Below are 20,660 nucleotides of genomic sequence, written 5' to 3'. Positions count from 1 at the left end.
AGAAGAAAATTTGTTTTGTTTCAATGAATAATATAATATTATGTTCTAAACGCAACAAATGAGATTGAAACTATATCATCATCATGACATGATGCTCGCAATCATTATTTCAAAGCTTCCAAAAAATGACGATCAAGATGACTTTCTTGAATTGTGTCAAATTAAATGAGGACACAATTCTAAGATATATCCATTTGAAAAAATTCAAGTATTTTTCTCACACTGATTGAGAAATAGTTGTTAAAAATTTATTAACCTTACAGGTATATGTTGATAATATTGATACTAAATATATAAAAATGATATCACAAATATCACAATATTTGAAGAAGGTGCAACACCATTCATTGGTAATGTTGTTGAAGAATATATAGGTTATAAATACTTTTAGTCACAAGTGAAAACTTATCACGAGTAAAAGCATTTTTTCTTAGGAGTTATAGTTGATTATTGTCAAAAGCTGAAAAATCATTTAACAACAAAAAAATAGTCGGAAAAATAAGATTATCAAATAAAAACAATATAGAAAATCGAAAAAATGTTGTCAGATCCTGGATAAGGATTGTAAATAACATAATAGATGTTAAAGACGATCAGATACTTGTTGAGCATATCAAAATAATTATATGTATATTATAACAAACTACGACAAAGAGCTGTTGAGTTGTCAAAATCAACCAAGAAGCATATTGGAAAGTGTGTCAAGTGGATAAGATACTTTCTCTGATTTATATACCGTCTATGGTCATGATTTTTTTTATTTTTTATGGCTTAGTTTGTTTCAGTTGATAAATGTTAATAACCATGTTTTAATTCATTTAAATATTATTAAAATTTCGTACATATATTTTCAGTAGTTTAGTTTTTTACGTGCAACGCACGTGCATTTTTCTAGTATATATATATATATATATATATATATATATATATATATATATATATGATTATCCTATCACATATGACTAGTTTAATTTCAATTTATCTAGTTAACATGATTTATAAAATATTACATCAGCGCAATATTTATCTAATCCTTACTCTAGAAAGAGTGGACTTGCATTTTGTTGTATAATTTTTGGTTGACTACCTTCGATTATATTTGTGTATAATAAAAGTTCCTGGAAATTTCCAGCCCGACGAGATGGTATTTGCTTATAGCAACTTTATCATGTCGTCAACGTCAACCAAATCAAGAAGGTTATTTAGCCAGTCAAATATGACGATTGGTTGATTCAATCCTAGCAACAATCTGAAAGAAATATCGATTAAAAATATCATTCACGAGCTAATTTAAATTAATATATTCCTCATTATTTAATAATTATCTTACGAATATTTTATGGTTTGGAATCATTGTATATTTTAGGAGGAAGATATTTGCAAAAGTCGAATGCAGTTTTTATAGAAGTTTTTGTACAATTTATATATATATATATATATATATATATATATATATATATATATATATATATATAAAATCTTACAAAAAAAATTTTAAGAAAAGAAAATATGTATTTGAAAAATTATTGTATGATTTTTTTTATATATATTTAACGGTTTTTAATAATTGTGAAAACGAAACGTACAGAGCGCTCGAAAGCTCTCCAAAAATATCTGCAAATTGCATGAAATCAAAGCATCCCTTGAAATATTATCCGCTCTCTACTATATCTTCACTTCGCTGTGTGGAAAATTAGAGAACAGAAAAAAATGGAGAATAATCATGCGGTGAGACGAAGAGCGAATGTTATTGCGACGCATTTGGTCTCTCACGAAGATATATCTGCGAGTGCCACCCATGTTTTCCCCATGGTATGATATCTTCTTCCATTTCTTGTTTATAGCGTAGATTGAATCGAGTGATTTATCATTATATATGGTCTTCTGTTGATTCTCGACTGCATTTGGTTAATTGTTTTGAAGCTTTTTATTTGTTTTATGTTTTACTTTTATAAGAGAGTAATGATAACAGTGTGTGAGAATTGAAGAATCGATTATTATTAATATATCAAGGTACATGGATTAGTTATAAACCTGATTTTGATTATTGCATGGCCTGAAATAAGACTGTCCTTGCATAATGGAAAAACGAAAAAAGAATGCTCTCGAGACAAGTTCGAGATTCAATTGTGACGAACGTCCATTTCTCAAGAAACTAAAGTTGTTAGAATAAGTTTGGTTTGATCCAATGCTTCTGTTATTCTTGAATCAGTTCTTGCTGAACTAATTTTTTGTGCTCGTGCTTGACTTGTTCCCTCAGAGCTGCAGCAACAGTCTGAATTCTGCCACGCGGAGATGTGACAACAGAACATATTTTGCTCGGCAAGGGTCTAGTTCTCAAGGTTGTTTCATGAGGCAAGCTTCATGTGGGCAGGTGTGAAATATGTCTGCTATATTTCTGGAGTTGTATTTGTTTGACGGAAGTGGTAAACTATGTTATCGACCTTGGACAGGACTATGCACAACATAGCTTGCCTTTAAAATCCACTAGTTGTGGGAACAAGGGATCTAAACCACCCATGTTTTCTGGACCTGATCAGGCCGAATTCCATATCCCCACAGAGCCTCCTCTGGAAGCTCCGTTGTTTGCTCGGCCGAACCCAAAATCTAAATGTGGTCAACCCCAGTTTCATACAAGTGAAAGTATTACACACGATTTTGCATCAAAGAGTGAGTACTTAGCTTGTTTGAACTTCGAATTTTGTTTTCTTTAAAATGTGTGTTGTATGGTTCTGTGTATTTAACCTGTTTCGTCGAAAATACCTACATTATTTGGTTTATTCGGATCATCGTGCAGGCTTTAAGTGGTCGCCAAGAATGAATGTTGAAGAATCCGGATACAACCATTTTGTTACACTAGAAATTCCAGGCGTCAGTTCTGACAGCATAAAGGTAGAGATCAATGAGAAAAGGTAAGAAATGAACATCTAACGAACTTTATAAGCTTTCAACTAGTTGGGTTTCGACTCAACTTTTTGTTTGAGATATCGCTTCTCGCGTAATACATGTGAACTGCTGCATGCTTTTAGTTTTAACGAGACGCGATCTGTTCTCTTACAGCTTGATAGTAAGTGGCAATCGATCAACCTTGTCTTGCGGAGTTGGAAGTTGTAATTCGAATAAATCTGCTTTCCATAAACAAGAGATTGCACAGGGACCTTATCAAGTAATTTGGCCTCTCCCAACTGATGCAGACAAGGAGAATGTCTCAGCCGAGATACAGTAAGTTTAAGGCATTCATACTTGATGACAAGACACCTCAATTTGTGGGTGTTTTTTTCGGGTTTTTGTTAATTGCTAGCTGTGAAATTATAAGTTACCGTAAATGTGTTTAAATTTCAATGGCATGTTCCATAGGGTGCTGATTCTTGTGAGTATTTTCTGGCGCAGGGATGGACTACTGAGGATTACAATTCCCAAACTTTCAGGTCTACGGTGGCTGCGGAAGGCACGCATATAGGTTATAGGCTATGCATGTAGCAAGATTCGCTGAGAACTCAAAATTGTGCGACACTTGATCTTGCATACCTTTTCTATTACTGGTCGATGGCTAGTTTATAGGTAATGTGAGATCCTTCACATCGATCATATATATTGTAATTATCACAGTTAATGGTGATTAATGAGTGATAATAAAGATTAAAAGTTGCATTATATCATTTATTTGATAGAATAATATTTTTAAGAAGAGGTTAATGGTTATTCATAGGTGTCTTTAAGAGGAGATAATGATCATGAATAATGATATTTAAGGTGACATAAATGACCATGAACTGAGTGACTATTCATCGATCTCACACTCATAGGCTTATAAATAAAACGACAGAACATGTAAGAAAATCACACTAAAATTTCGAGAAAGATTATTGTCAATTATCGAGCCAAAGTTTTATCCTATTCGAGTATCTTAGGTTTTTTGTTTAGGCGATCTATTAGAGAAAAATCTAGCAATTTCTTCAAGTTTTTGGAGCACATTTCGGTAAGTGAACTTTATATTTTAACTCGATATATATATATATGTTTTAAAATCAACCAGTGTATATGTATTATATGTTTTTAAAATCTGATTTGAAATTTGTATTTATGAAGTACTGAAATTTTGTGAACTAATGATGTAAATATATATTTTGAGCATTTTTTATTCTTGATTCCTGATTCTTGGCCTCAACCTTTAGAGAAGAGAACATATAAAGGTTGATACCAATTAGTAATGAAATTCAAAAAAATTTGTTCAATGCATAATTCGGATACATTTTTATTCCTAAAAAGAATATTTCAGTATATATATTTTATTATTGTTTTTGAAAAAAAATATGATTTTAAAGGTTGGAAAAATTCACCTTCTTACTAAGTGATGATCATATCATTCACTCACTGAGCTCCTCTCAGATAGAAATAAGATCAATTAAAAGATGAATAATATATCCAAATTTGATATGTTAAGGAATTATGTGATTGTGACATAATGTCGGTATCATACGTCTCAGTCTCAAAGCATGAGAGTTGATCTTACATCTATGTCTCAAGTTTGATACGAAATATTGAATTGATATTGGTAGTTAAATAAATAAAAAAAAGGTTATGCTATGTTCCATGACGAGATCATATGAGATGAACAAGAACCGACTGTTGTTATTTATTCATGAATTGATGTAATAACAACTTTTAATGTAACACGGCACTTTCGATAATTGAAACACCTAAAACATCTATTCGGGTTTTTTTACATACTAAATTTTAAAAAATAAAGTGAATTACACTAACCATGAATATTGTCTATCATGGTCATGGGGTCTATGCCTCAGCATATCGCTGTTGCGATACACATTTGGACACTAATTTATTTTTTTTATTGAAAAATATTTATAATTTCCACTAGATATAACATTCCTTTAGAGTGTACAAATCATATATTTTTTTTAAAAAAAAATACTTTTAAAATAAACATCATATTATATACACACGAACGTTAACTCTGGCAAACAAAAATATTAAATACTGTATATTATGGACCTAAAATTTACGTAATTAAAAATATTGGATATATCATATATATGAAATCCATGTTGAAATATTAAATTGAATACTATATATCACAAATTTACGGAAAAATTCACTAAATATCTCATTTAATTTATACTAAAACCAAATAATAATATGTATTTTTATAAACACAAACTTAATTAGCAAAAAAGTACCCATTATTAATCTCATTTTTTAGCACATCTTCACCTTGAAATCTCTGAATTTATACTTGAATTATTAATTCCACATATAAATAAAAAAAACCCGTCAAAGATTTTACATAAAGCACACATATGATTTACATAATATAATGATGACAATTAAATATTAAATGTATCTTGTGAAACTTAAATTAAAAGTCTTCCACTGTAGTGGAATACTATAAATATGGCCTCTTTTTGACTCCTTAGAAGCAATACCACAGTCCTTACAATGGGATTAATCACCGCCGATACTTCTCTTGCTGCGTTGCTTGTCCTAAATATTATTTTCCTCATTAACAACGTTGCGAATTCCAAATTTTCGGAGAAGGGTTGTGATCTCTACCAAGGAAACTGGGTTTACGACGATTCTTATCCTCTCTACGATCCCTCCGAATGCCCTTTCGTCGAACATCAGTTCGAGTGCAAGAAAAACGGTAGACCCGATCAAGATTACTTGAAATACAAATGGAAACCAAATGACGGATGCGTGTTACCAAGGTAATTAATTATATTATTAATCATCAAATGTTTTACTCGTGGATGCATTTTTTCAATATTAAGCCAAAATTTTATCATAATAAAAAATTATTCGAGATTTTAAAATTTTCTTCTGTTGAATATACATCGACTTCGAAGTTTAATTTGATTTTTTAGACTAAGTAGCAAAAATTCATATTAATATGAACAAATGGATAAATTAGTTGAATCTTTTATTAATGACAAAAAACCGGAAGAGTTGGAATTTTATATAAGCTCTCAACCAATCGCCTTCTTTGAATAACTAAACAAAATATTAATAAATCAGTTTTGATTTTATGGTTTGGTTGATTTTAATATTAATTCAAATCGTGATAGACTAAAACTCGAGAAATTCGGATTATAATTTCTTACGGCAAAAACTTGTGCAGGACAGTCTCACGTGTCGTATTTTGTGAGGCGAATATTTTATTTGGGTCATCCATGAAAAAATATTATTTTTTATGCTAAGAGTATTACTTTTTATTAACATGTCTCACAGATATAGATTCGTGAAACCGTCTTACAAAAGACCTACTCATTTCTCACGGTGTGGTTTGAAATCAGGATTTTGTAGTCACAAGAGAAGAAAATGGAACGACTAAAATTTGATTAGATTTTATTTTCACATCTCAGTGTTAAAATCAACGTCAACCTCAAATTTTTTTTTTTGCAGAAATATATGTAGTCAAGATCATTCAATATTCCGATAGGACACTCGTAATTAAGGAGGGGGCCAAAATTAATTTCTTGGTAATTGTGTCTCTCATAATTATTACTGATTGAATTAAACATAAATAATAGACATATAATTAGCATGAAAAAAGCACAACCATTAGAGCAAGATTAATCCCTTAATTATATAAAAATTTCTTTTCGAATTTTCTGAAAAATATTTTAATTTCAACACAGAATTATATATTTTCATAATATTAAAAAATATATAAAAAAAAAAAGTAATTACAAATTTTGTTTTGTGTAAGTTGGTGATGTAATTGAGCTAGGTTGAGATACACAAATATTTTACAGAATTTTTTATATATATTTTATTTTACTTCGGCGCATCAAGAAAATAAATTTAAGGTGCGGAGTGGATTTGTCGTTGAAATGCAGGTTCGACGGCGTGGATTTTTTGAGAAAATTGAAGGGGAAGAGTCTGATATTTGTGGGTGATGTTGCTAAAATCGGTGATGCTAACTGGGAGATCAGACCTTCACTGGTGGAGCTCGGATCGAAACTTCGAGGGATGGTTGAGAGGTCGGATCTTCACCCTGGGAGCTCAGCTAAGACACCTCGAAATGCAGAAACACAAGAGAGAGTGTTAGAAGGGGGCCGGAAGGTTGTTCCGGCGTAGCCCCTCCGACGCTCAAGTCAGAGAATAGAAAATTTAGAGAGGAATGTGTGTGCTAAGAGAATGTGAAGTATGAATTGAATGAATAAAGAGTTAACGAAACCTGGTATTTATAGGTGAATCGTAGAGTCCTAGTTTTGGCAGGTTTAGATCCTCAGAATCTTCGGAAGATTTGTTGAGATCTTGTGCCAGATTTGATTAGATATCACGATAGATTTGATTAGATGGGCTTCACCTTTCTGGGCTTTGATCTCCTGTGGGCTACGCGTTTATCATCTGTGCAAAAGCTCACGTCGGTATGAGCCCGCTTGAAGATAGGACTTTATGGGAGCTCGGCTCGGGAGGTCGGCCGAGGATCCCCAATCGTCCTGATATCACCTTCTTGGAGCTCGGCTCGGCTTGGGAGGTCGGACATGTAGGTCGGCTCGGGAGCTCGGCCGACCTCTCTTGTCGTCGTAACTGCTGGCTTGGGATGTCGGCCAGGGATGACCTCCCGGGATGACCTCCCGCGGATTATCGCAAATGCTTCTCTGAATGCTGAGCTTCCCTCGGGATGGGCTATCGAGAGCGGGCCGAGCCCATCCTCCATCCGAGGGTATCACAAGTCCCCCCCTTCAAGTCGAGCTGACGTTGTAGACCCAAAGCTCGTGGTTGTCTGAGCTCTCGGTAGCCCAGGATTGATCTGATTTTTAATGCCTCTTGGCTGTACTGAGCTTACTGTGTCCGAGTTACAAGATGATCTGACATTGTAGATCAGAGGCTCATGGTTGCATTTCTCAAGGACCTTTAGGTATGCTGAGCCTTGTGGTTTATTGTCGTGCTGATCTCGTGTGACAGTCTTGGTATGTCCTGATGTGAGGGGCTACAACTTTGAACTGAGCTCCGTAGCTGTTCTGGACTTAAGGTAACCCAGCTGATGGACGTTCTGAAGAATGAGATCTTTTAGCTGAGCTTAGAAGATTTCAATTATACCGATCTGAGGTAACTAGGTCCAGGTGCCTGCCATTCTTAGAAACTTTCAGCCGTGCTAATCTAAAATGACCAGGTTAGGGGGTGTTCTGACCCCCACAGAGCGAATTTTCTCAGCTGAGCTGAATCCTGATTTGTGCTGCACGGAACTGAACTGCTGGACAAAGTACCCCACGCTGACTAAGTATTTACCCCTGCTGAGCTGATCAAGAGCTGAGGTTCGCAGCTTATACCCTGGATGGTTCCCGAGCTATAAATGAAGCGTCGCTGCCACCTGTCCGTCAATAGTTGGCTTGCACGCTTGTCAAGACGATCCTAGCCGTCCACGTCGCCTGAAACCAACGGTCCGATCTCTTCAAGGTCCCTCTATAAATACTTATCCAGCCCCCACTCGATCATACTATTGCGTTTCCATTTCTTCACCTCGGCTCCGACCTTCCGAAAGAATTCTTTTCCAACTCCCTACTCCAACTCTCCCGATCTTTAATAGGTATTACTCTATGGCCTCCCCAAACCGTTCTTCCCTGTCGACCTCCGAGGGGATATTCCGAGAGGTGGACCAGTATGATCCCCTCATGGAGGTAGCCTCGGGGTCAGGTGGGTGTCCTGAGACTGTGGGGGTCAGCTCCCGCCTTGCTACTGGTGATGATGGCGCAGCCCTGGACCAGCTCAGTCTCAGTCACTCTCAAGAGCCAATCAGGACGTCTGATCCCTGGTTCGAGCTCCACCCGTCATGGTTGGATGCCTCAGATGAGCTTCGCATCCGAGCTCTTTCTCATGCCCCTACCGACTACGATTTTATCTTTCCTCACTCTGAAGAGAGGGCCAACAACCCTCCCTTGGGTTATTACACCTTTTACCAAGACCAATTGGATGCGGGGCTCCGATTTCCTCTTCCTCTTTTCTTCCAACAGCTCAGCAGCTTTTACCAAATTCACCTAGGTCAGTTCACCCCCAACGCCTTCCGTACATTATGTAATTATGTAGTCCTTTTCAAAGCCTTAGGTTATGAGGTCGACCCTATTTCTTTCTCCCATTTCTATCTCCCTAAGAGGTCAGAAGAGGGTCCTTTCTACTTCTCAGCTCGGCCGAACTGTCAATTTTTTGAAGGGGCCCCGAGCTCCAACAAACACTGGAAGAATCATTTCTTCTTTGTTCAGCCCTCCGACCAGTGGGACATCTGTTCCCAATGGAGGGTTTCCCTTCCTGAGCTTCCGTGCCCCATCTCGGGCTTCCGTAAGAGTGAAACTTTTCTGGGGCCCTTTGGGGCAATTAGGGGTCGGCGTTTCCATACTCCTACCCTCCTAGCCGAGGACCTCTTGTGTTACTATGGGCTCAGCTCGGCCAAAGTTACGCGTCAAGGCAACGAGGGTATGGAACCTAGCCCGACCTCCCCAGATCTTCCCAGCTCTTCTCACCTTCCTATTTCCATAATTATTATTATTATTTCTGTTGTTACTGATCTTTTATTTTTGTCTCAGCTGCCAGAGTCATGAATGCTCTTATTAAGAGGGCTGAGGCTCGAAGACAACAGAAGGCCAGCTCGAGTGGCGCGGGCAAAGGCAAGGAGGCCGTAGCTGAGGCCGTCACTGAGGTCACCGTCGTTTCTGTTGCCGAGACGCGCACGGTTCCTCCAACCTCTTCGAAGAAGCGTCGAGCTCCTGAGACCCCTCGTTCTCACGGACAGTCTGCAAGTAGCGGGGAGATCGAGCGCGTCCGAACTGAGGCTCGGCCCCTTCGGGAGGTGAGACCGTCTACCACCTCCCAAGTCCTCCGTTGTCGCTCGAATCTGTACGATATGTACCGGGAGGACCTGCGCATCGTCGGGTCAGGGCCGTCTCCCCTGGGCGGGGCTGTTCTCCGGGATATCGCTTCGAAGGCTGATGCCGAGTTCCTGGATGGGCTGGACTGGCCTGAGCTCGTCAGGAGGTCCACTAGCGCCAGTGCTGAGGTAATTTGGTTAAGATTAATTCCTTGTGCTATCTAAATTTGCCTAACATTTTTCTCATACAGGCCGCCCTTCTGAATGCTGAGGTGGCATTCCGGGCTAACAATTTCCGGAAGCAGTCCTCGAAGGATGCCAGGTCCTTCCAGACAACCTCTGCTGAGTTGGAGAGCAAACTTGCTGACCTAACGGAGGCTCTGCAGAAGGAACAAGCCAACTCCCAGAGGAGGGAGGCTGACATGAGGGAGGGCTTTGCCGCCGAGGCAAGGAAGCTGAAGAATGAGCTGCGCTTGGTTGAGGTTCGTCTAGATGCTGCTCAGGAGGAGGCGAAGGCTGTTAAGGAGGAACTTAACGTGGCTCAGCAGGAGATCGTTTCAGCCCGAGCTGACCTTGCCAATGGGACTGAGGTATTCAAAGAGACTTTCCTGAAGTCCGAGGGGTTTTGGGACGTCGTTGCTGAAAAGGCCCTTAACTTCATTTACGTAGGTTTTGATGGTGCAGTGGCCCAATTCAAAGATGCTGGCTATCCTCCAGAGGGGACCTCAGCTGACTTTCTGGATGCCAAGAAGGTTGTGGAGAACCTCCCCCCCGATGCTTGATCAGCGCAGTCTCCCCCTGTTTTGTACTTAGTTTGGACTGAATTTAACTTATACTTTATCGCATTCTTGTTGTCGTACCTTAGTTAAAGGCTAGTTAGTTGTAGGTCAGGTCAGAAATAACAAATTGATTATGCAGAGGGGTCGGCTGGGCTCTTAGAGCTTGGCCACAGTAAAATAATAAATGATCACACCTTGAGAGGTGAGCTCGGCCTTGGGAGCTCGGCACGATACTTAACAAAATAATAAATGATCACGCCCTGAGAGGTGAGCTCGGCCTTGGGAGATCGGCACGACACTTAACAAAATAATAAATGATAACGCCGTGAGAGGTGCGCTCGGCCTTGGGAGCTCGGCACGATCTTCCCGCTGAATGGTTGTAAATCGTAAAGTTCTCGCCGAGCTGAGGTTCGGGTACACATGCTTGGCATGATTCTGATGAGCTCTGGAGCTCCTGAGCTATCTTAGGGTGAAAACCCTTATACTTGGTGTAACCAAGATGAGGTGAGCTCTGGGCTCCTGAAATGAGATGAGCTCTGGGCTCCTGAACTGACTGAGGGCCAAAACCCTTATCATTATCATACTCGGCGTAACCAAGATGACGTGAGCTCTGGGCTCCTGAGATGAGATGAGCTCTGGGCTCCTGACCTGACTGAGGGTGAAAACCCTTATCATTATCATACTTGGCGTAACCAAGATGAGGTGAGCTCTGGGCTCCTGAGATGAGATGAGCTCTGGGCTCCTGAACTGACTGAGGGTGAAAACCCTTATCATTATCATACTTGGCGTAACCAAGATGAGGTGAGCTCTGGGCTCCTGAAATGAGATGAGCTCTGGGCTCCTGAACTGACTGAGGGTGAAAACCCTTATCATTATCATACTTGGCGTAACCAAGATGAGGTGAGCTCTGGGCTCCTGAGATGAGATGAGCTCTGGGCTCCTGACCTGACTGAGGGTGAAAACCCTTATCATTATCATACTTGGCGTAACCAAGATGACGTGAGCTCTGGGCTCCTGAGATGAGATGAGCTCTGGGCTCCTGACCTGACTGAGGGTGAAAACCCTTATCATTATCATACTTGGCGTAACCAAGATGAGGTGAGCTCTGGGCTCCTGAAATGAGATGAGCTCTGGGCTCCTGAACTGACTGAGGGTGAAAACCCTTATCATTATCATACTTGGCGTAACCAAGATGAGGTGAGCTCTGGGCTCCTGAAATGAGATGAGCTCTGGGCTCCTGAACTGACTGAGGGTGAAAACCCTTATCATTATCATACTTGGCGTAACCAAGATGAGGTGAGCTCTGGGCTCCTGAGATGAGATGAGCTCTGGGCTCCTGACCTGACTGAGGGTGAAAACCCTTATCATTATCATACTTGGCGTAACCAAGATGACGTGAGCTCTGGGCTCCTGAGATGAGATGAGCTCTGGGCTCCTGACCTGACTGAGGGTGAAAACCCTTATCATTATCATACTTGGCGTAACCAAGATGAGGTGAGCTCTGGGCTCCTGAAATGAGATGAGCTCTGGGCTCCTGAACTGACTGAGGGTGAAAACCCTTATCATTATCATACTTGGCGTAACCAAGATGAGGTGAGCTCTGGGCTCCTGAAATGAGATGAGCTCTGGGCTCCTGAACTGACTGAGGGTGAAAACCCTTATCATTATCATACTTGGCGTAACCAAGATGAGGTGAGCTCTGGGCTCCTGAAATGAGATGAGCTCTGGGCTCCTGAACTGACTGAGGGTGAAAACCCTTATCTGCAATAACAATAATCTCTAACAAAAATGCATACTTTTATTAATGTATCTGAATAAAGCATCAAAACCCGACGTCCTTGCATTGAAAGTAAATGACATAAAAAAAAAAAAAAAAAAATTAATTAAAGCTTCTAACAATATCTAAGCATAATATTTGCGAAGGTGATAAGCATTCCATGGCCTCTTCAATTTCTTCCCTGTCCAATCTTCTAAGTAATAGGCACCTGAGCTGAGCTTTTCCACCACTTTGAACGGTCCTTCCCATTTTGGATCGAGCTTTCCGACTTTCTCTTCCTGAACCTTCTTCCAAACTAGGTCTCCAACCTGGAAGCTCCTCTGAATGACCCTCTTATTGTAGGTTTGGGCTATGCGTCTCTTGTAAGCTTCCATCCTTATGGCCGCGGCTCCCCTCTTCTCTTCCACGAAATCTAGGTCCGCTGCACGCCTCTCATTGTTTTGCTCATCATAGAATGTTACGCGAGGTGTCTCTTCACCGATCTCCGTCGGAAGCACGGCTTCATTTCCATAGACTAGGCTGAAAGGCGTCTCCCCCGTGCCTATCTTGGGAGTAGTCCTGTATGACCAAAGCACGCTGGGGAGTTCCTCCACCCAATTACCTTTTGCGCTTCCAAGTCTGGTCTTCAGGCTCTGTACTAAGGACCTGTTGGTGACTTCTACTTGGCCATTGCACTGAGGGTAGGCCACCGAGGTGAAGTGCTGCTGGATCTTCATCTCTTTACACCAGGCTTGGATCCGACTTCCTTGAAATTGTCTTCCATTGTCGGATATTAACTTCCTCGGGACCCCAAACCTGCAGACAATGTTCTTCCAGAGAAATTTGAGTACCTCATTTTCAGTTATCTTAGCCAAGGCCTCAGCCTCCACCCATTTTGAAAAGTAATCTATGGCAACGAGCAAGAACTTTTTCTGAGCTGGGGCCGGGGGAAAAGGTCCCACAATATCAATCCCCCACTGATCAAACGGGCAGGCCGCCACAATACCCTTCATTAGTGCAGCCGGTTGATGCTGGAGCTTAGCATGACGCTGGCAGCTATTGCATGATATGACGATGGCTAGAGCATCTTTCAACATAGTGGGCCAGAAATACCCGGCCAAGAGTGCCTTCCGTGCTAGAAAGTAAGATCCCAAATGATTTCCGCAACAGCCCTCATGAATCTCCCTTAGCACATAGTTAGCTTGCTTGGGACCCAAGCACTTGAGAAGAGGTCGAGAGACTGATCTCTTGTAAAGATTCTCATTAATGAGTACAAATCGAAGGCTCCTTCGCTTCATCCTGTATGCCTTTTTTGGATCTGTGGGGAGCACTCCATCTCTCATGTAATCCAGTAACTCGGCGCGCCAGTCACCATCTTCGGGCTCGGGAGAGGGGTAGTACAGGGAAGGACTTAATTCTACTTGTACTACCACATCTCTAGATTTCCAACTGTGAAGTGAGCTTGCCAATTTTGCAAGGGCGTCAGCTCCTTCATTCTCCTCTCGAGGGATCTGCTTGAATACAAGTTCGGAAAAGAGCTCTTTAGCCGCCTCTACTGCCTTTACGTACTCCATCAATCTTTCATTCTTGATATCATAAGATCCATTCACTTGATGAGCCACCAACTGAGAATCAGAGAAAATGTGAACCCGGGCGGCCCCGACCTGCCGGGCTGCCCTTAGACCCGCTAGGACTGCCTCATATTCCGCTTCATTGTTGGATGCCCTGAAGTCCAGCCTCACAGCTAACTTTAGTTCATCCCCTTTCGGAGAGATCAATAATACACCAACACCACTGCCTTCATTGGTGGATGAACCATCCACATATATTTTCCAAAGATCTTCTATATCAACATGCAAAGTCTCAGCAAGAAAATCGGCCAGGGCTTGGGCCTTTATTGCGGTCCTGGGTCCATATTGAATGTCATATTCCCCTAGCTCGGTGGTCCATTTCACCAACCTTCCCGAGATATCAGCATGAGTCATTATCTTCCCGAGAGGGCTGTTGGTGAGGACCATAATCGGATGAGATAGGAAGTATGGCCTTAATCTTCGAGCTGTTGTGACCAAAGCTAGAGCAAGCTTCTCCACAGTTGTATATCTGAGCTCCGCTCCTTTGAGGGCATGAGAAATGTAATATACGGGACTCTGTTCGGTGCCTTCCTGTCTGATCAAGACCGAGCTGACAGCCATCTCAGTGGCCGAGAGATAAACATATAATGGTTCTCCTGAGGCTGGCTTGGCTAGTATGGGGAGCTCCGCCAAATACTTCTTTAGATCATCAAATGCTTTCCCGCATTCTTCATCCCACTCGAACTTCTTAGCTTTTCTGAGAACTCGGAAGAAAGGCAGACTTCGATGCGCCGCTCTTGAAATAAACCGCGATAAAGCTGCAATTCTCCCGGCCAGCTTCTGGACCTCCTGGAGATTCCCAGGAGGTGACATAGATTGAATAGCTTTCACCTTTTCAGGATTGGCCTCGATTCCCCTTTCTGTTACCATATATCCAAGGAATTTTCCACTCTTGACCCCGAAAGTGCATTTCTGGGGGTTCAGCTTTAGCCCATAGGATCTTAGAGTGGCAAAGGTTTCACGGAGGTCCTCCGTAAGGTCGGCTGAACTTTTGGATTTTATCAGAATGTCATCCACATAGACTTCCACGTTTCTCCCGACTTGAGCCGAGAAAACTTTGTCCATGAGCCTTTGGTAGGTGGCCCCAGCATTTTTTAACCCGAAAGGCATTACCACATAACAGAATGTCCCTTCGGAGGTGATGAAGCTCACTTTGTCTTGGTCTTCCTCTGCTAGTGGGATCTGATGGTATCCCTGATAAGCATCCATTAAACATAGGTACTGATGACCTGCTGTGGAGTCGACCAGCTGATCTATCCTCGGCAGAGGGTAACAATCTTTTGGACAGGCTTTGTTAAGATCTCTGAAATCGACACACATTCTCCATTTTCCAGAGCTCTTAGGGACCAGGACAACATTCGATAGCCACGTTGGGAAAAAGATCTCCTTAATGTGCCCTGCTCTAAGGAGCTCGTCTACCTGCTCTTTTATTACCTTGTCTTTCTCGGGACCAAAATGCCTTTTCTTCTGTTTGACTGGCCGAGCTTCAGGAATTATATTGAGACGGTGTTCCATTACCCTGGGGCTGATCCCCCGAAGCTCTTGGGAGGACCAAGCAAATACATCGAGATTAGTTTTCAAACAAGTCAGCAGATCATGCTTAGTTTCCGGGTCAAGATCAGGCGCCACCCTGACGCTCTGTTGGACCCCTATTTCTATTATTTCTGGCTCTTCTTCCGATGTGAGCTGAACCTCTTTTCGGGAGATCACCTTTGGTTGTGTCACAATCATCCCCACCTCGGTCCGAGATCTTTTGACTTCCTGTTTTACCTCATCTACATAGCAGCGGCGTGAGGACCTCTGGTCCCCGCAAACAACTCCTACTTGGTTACCCGTAGGATATTTCAGCTTTTGATGATAAGTGGAGCTCACAGCCCGGAAGTCAGCCAGGGCAGGTCGGCCAAGTATACCGTTGTAAGAAGAAGGGGCATCCACCACAGTAAAACAGGTCATTTTGGTGATGCGGTGCGGTCCCGTCCCTAAAGATAAGGGGAGCATGATTTGTCCAATAGTCTGGACCGCATGTCCTGTGAAGCCAAATAAAGGCGTAGAGATATGATCAAACTCGAAACCCTCCACCTTCATTTGGTCAAGGGTTCTTTTGAAGAGAATATTAACTGAGCTTCCAGTGTCGACAAAGATTCTTGCGACATCATAGTTGGCGACAGTAAGAGTGACTAATAAAGCGTCGTTATGAGGTGCCACAACACCTTTCAGGTCATCCGGCCCGAAGCCAATAATGGGGTCATCTTTGGGGGCAAGGTCCAACCCCAAACTCTCCAGTCTCCGCCCATGAGCTTTGCGAGCTCTGCCTGAATCCCCGTCGGTGGCACCACCAGTTATCATATGGATTATACCTCGGGTTGGGTCATTAGCAATCTGTTGGACCTGAGGCCCTTGTTGTCGCGGGGGGTTATCTCGACCCCCCTGGTTTGGTCGGTTCTCTCTAGGTGGTGGTCTTTGATTCGCCCCAGGAGGTCCCCAGCCTCTTCTATCGTCTTGGTATCTTCGTTCTGATCGGGCCAAGAGGTTCTTCATGTGAGGGTCTCTTTGCATGATTCTTTGGACCTCCTCCCCCAATCTCTGGCAATCATTCGTAATATGACCGTACTCTTGGTGGAACTCACAAAACTTATCTGAGGGAGGCAGACGCGGTCCCTTTTCAGCTTGTTTTGGGCGCTCTAGTTTCCTTCTTTCTTCACAAATTTGCATGGCTCTTTCCAAGCTCATGGCCAGTGGGGCATAAGGGAAGGGTCCAGGACCTCGGGCCCTTTCCTCCGTTCTTTCTGCAGGTCTCTTCCTGCTTAGCTCGACTTTTTCCTTTCCTTTGTCTTTATCTCCTGGTTTGCCCTCCGTGCGCCTCTGCCTCTGTGCGTCTTCGAGGTTTACATATTTATCAGCTCGGCTCAGGAGCTCATCATAGCTATGAGGGGGCTTTTTCACCAAGGAATTGAAGAACTGTCCTCCCCGGAGACCCTGAGTGAATGCGTTCACCAAGGTCTCCGTAGCTGCGGAGGGGACCTCCAAAGCTGCGCTGTTGAACCGTCTTATGAAATCCCTCAAAGAGTCCGTATCACCTTGTTTCACACTGAACAAACCGAGGGAGGTCTTCAGATGTCTCTTGCTAGTGGCGTATTGGTTCATAAAGACAGTACTGAACTCTCGGAAGCTGGTGACGGAACGAGGTGGCAACAGGTCGAACCACCTCTGAGCTGGTCCCACCAATGTGGTGAGGAAGACACGACATTTCACCCCGTCTGAGTACCGGTGGAGCAGGGCAGCATTGTTGAATCTTCCCAAGTGTTCTTCGGGGTCAGTACTCCCGTCATAATCTCTAACAGTGGGCTGACGAAAGTTGGGCGGGAGGTCCTCGTTCAGTATCTCCAGGGAGAGAGGACTCTCCCTGTCTTGCGGCGGAGGTCGGCCCCCCACTTGTCTGCTCAACCTCCTGATTTCATCCCAGACAGCGTCTAGGTGTCCAAGGGGAGGAGGGGGAGGTGGTTGCAATGGAGGTGATTGAGCTCGCTCTCGATGGAGGGCCTCATTTATAGATGTGTTGATCAACTGGGTCAGCTGTTCGAGGCTGAGAACAACTGCTTCTTCCCCCTGGGCACCTCCCCGGCCTCCCTGATTACCCCTCTGGCCTCCTTGGGCACCCCTAGGGCCTGTTCTTTTACCTGTTCGTCCCCACATGTCTACGTCTTTGCTCCGTATTCCCACAGACGGCGCCAATTGATGTTGCTAAAATCGGTGATGCTAACTGGGAGATCAGACCTTCACTGGTGGAGCTCGGATCGAAACTTCGAGGGATGGTTGAGAGGTCGGATCTTCACCCTGGGAGCTCAGCTAAGACACCTCGAAATGCAGAAACACAAGAGAGAGTGTTAGAAGGGGGCCGGAAGGTTGTTCCGGCGTAGCCCCTCCGACGCTCAAGTCAGAGAATAGAAAATTTAGAGAGGAATGTGTGTGCTAAGAGAATGTGAAGTATGAATTGAATGAATAAAGAGTTAACGAAACCTGGTATTTATAGGTGAATCGTAGAGTCCTAGTTTTGGCAGGTTTAGATCCTCAGAATCTTCGGAAGATTTGTTGAGATCTTGTGCCAGATTTGATTAGATATCACGATAGATTTGATTAGATGGGCTTCACCTTTCTGGGCTTTGATCTCCTGTGGGCTACGCGTTTATCATCTGTGCAAAAGCTCACGTCGGTATGAGCCCGCTTGAAGATAGGACTTTATGGGAGCTCGGCTCGGGAGGTCGGCCGAGGATCCCCAATCGTCCTGATATCACCTTCTTGGAGCTCGGCTCGGCTTGGGAGGTCGGACATGTAGGTCGGCTCGGGAGCTCGGCCGACCTCTCTTGTCGTCGTAACTGCTGGCTTGGGATGTCGGCCAGGGATGACCTCCCGGGATGACCTCCCGCGGATTATCGCAAATGCTTCTCTGAATGCTGAGCTTCCCTCGGGATGGGCTATCGAGAGCGGGCCGAGCCCATCCTCCATCCGAGGGTATCAGTGGGAGATTCACTTAGTCTGAATCAGTGGCAATCTCTTACATGTATGCTTCACGTAGCAGTACCCCATGCCACATACATATCAGAAAGAACCGGTGGCCTCTCAAACTTCACTTTCCCTGTGAGATCATTTTATTCATGACGAACATTGGTAGTACGTACTGTTTTGCCATATATGTTAATTTGTGTTGAATCATGTTAATCAGGAGTACGAAGTTTCGTTGTTGTTCTTCCGAAACGCATTCCTCGTCGACATCACGAAAGATGAGAGTGGGAGGGTATTGAGGCTGGATTCCATCAGCACCACTGAGATCTGGGGTGACATGGATATCATGATCTTCGACTCCTGGCATTGGTGGCTTCACACCGGCAGAAAACAACCGTGAGTGTACATGTGTGTGTGTATATATATATATATATATACATACACACATTAATATGATTAGCAACTTGAAATGTTATTTTGTTTTTCATAATCTGGTGCAGGTGGGATTTGATTGTGTATGGGAATTATAGCGTTCCAGACATGGATCGTATGACAGCATATACAATAGCACTGAATACTTGGGCTACGTGGATAGATTCCAATGTGGATCCAACAAAGACCAGAGTGTTTTTCCAGGGAATTCCAACGTGGGATTTTGGTTCAATAAAACACACATATCTCAATGATAATAAGACCGTCTTACACACACACACACCTGGTAACACACTTCTGTTGAACAATAAAACCCACATATCTCAATGATAATATAATATGAACCTAAACATGGTTTTCCCATGGAATTCCAACGTGGGATTTTGGTTGAATTCGCTACAATTTTTCCTTCAAACGAAATACCACCATTATTCACATGGTCGAAGCCTCCCTTCAAGCCCGTTCATCCATCTTTCCACTTGGAGAATCATATACTCCAATCAAGGTCACTCTTTACGTGAAATATGAAGATATTTTTCCATCTTATTAACACGTAATATTTCTCATTGTATTTTTAATATATAATTTTGGTTGGATTCTCAACAACTTCAAATTACGATTTCATGAATGATTCGAACTGGAGCACTTTTAATCACAATCAATTCCCTTCTATATTTTCAGCGGACAGGGATCAACTGCCAAGAACTGTGTGGGACAAACGCAGCCACTGAAAACCGGAGTCGGCCCCCATCCAGCAGAAATAGTGCTGGAGAAAGTCCTGTGTGCGATGGAGAAACCAGTGTATCTGCTGAATATTACGACACTTTCACAGCTGAGGATCGACGGCCATCCTTCTGTTTACGGGCAGGGAGGTCACAGCTCACCCGACTGCAGCCATTGGTGCATTGCTGGGGTTCCTGATATCTGGAATGAATTCTTATATGCTGCACTTGATTAATGAAAATCTTACTTCATACCAAAACTTTAGTACATACAATTGAAAATATAGGATATATAAACTCATATTTATTTATTTTCTTTCTGAAAATTAACTGTATGTACTTGATGCGATGATATTACATTGTAATACATTTTTTGATACAAAATCTATTGTTTGTTATAATTTTTTATTTTATAATATTTTAATTTTTTGTTCATTTCTATATAAATATATTTATATATAATTTATCTTCATTGTTATATAATCTATAGTATATTGATTTATTTTAATTCAATGTAATTATACCGATATCAGATTACAAATTTTGATATTGTTGATTTAATATATTAATTATTTGAAATTATTCTTACAGATTGTCATTATAATGATTAATTTGAAAGATCTCTTTTTTTAAAAAAAGATATATTTTTATGAAGCAAGTAAATCCCTAATATTAATATTTACAAATAATTAGATTTTGACGAAATGAATCGATATTTCTAAGAGTGCGTCTCATGTGAGACGGATCTTAATCTGTGAGACGGGTCAATCATACGGATATTCACAATAAAAAGTAATACTCTTAGGCCTTAGCATAAAAAGTAATACTTTTTCATGGATGATCCAAATAAGAGATCCGTCTCACATAAGTTTTTATTTATTTCTGATACAAAATTTCATAAAATAGATTCGATAAAACTCTTGTTTTATATATATATATATAAAATACCCACCCGCTTGTGTTGAACACTCACCCACTTGTGCAACATGACGTAGGCGTTCAAATGTCACTTCA

General features: G+C 41.9%; 2 protein-coding genes across 2 annotated transcripts; both read left to right on the top strand.

The window, feature by feature from the left end:
- The first annotated feature begins 1,646 nt into the window (after positions 1–1,646).
- LOC140836605 (uncharacterized) lies at positions 1,647–3,654 on the top strand. Its single transcript, XM_073202250.1, has 6 exons — positions 1,647–1,812; positions 2,261–2,374; positions 2,454–2,670; positions 2,798–2,912; positions 3,061–3,222; positions 3,391–3,654. Exons 1-6 carry the CDS (start codon positions 1,711–1,713, stop codon positions 3,458–3,460), a joined length of 780 nt encoding a protein of 259 aa, XP_073058351.1. The 5' UTR covers positions 1,647–1,710; the 3' UTR covers positions 3,461–3,654.
- Positions 3,655–18,459: 14,805 nt separating this feature from the next.
- Positions 18,460–19,901, top strand: LOC140837361 (protein trichome birefringence-like 43). The gene is made up of 4 exons (XM_073203499.1): positions 18,460–18,627; positions 18,713–18,888; positions 18,993–19,139; positions 19,585–19,901. Exons 1-4 carry the CDS (start codon positions 18,460–18,462, stop codon positions 19,880–19,882), a joined length of 789 nt encoding a protein of 262 aa, XP_073059600.1. The 3' UTR covers positions 19,883–19,901.
- The last annotated feature ends 759 nt before the right edge of the window (positions 19,902–20,660 follow it).

The sequence above is a fragment of the Primulina eburnea genome, chromosome 7 (genome assembly GCF_022965805.1).
Source record: "Primulina eburnea isolate SZY01 chromosome 7, ASM2296580v1, whole genome shotgun sequence".
NCBI classification, from domain to species: domain Eukaryota; kingdom Viridiplantae; phylum Streptophyta; class Magnoliopsida; order Lamiales; family Gesneriaceae; genus Primulina; species Primulina eburnea.
The sequence above is the reverse complement of the archived record's forward strand: the minus strand, read 5'-3'. Positions and strand labels throughout refer to the sequence as shown.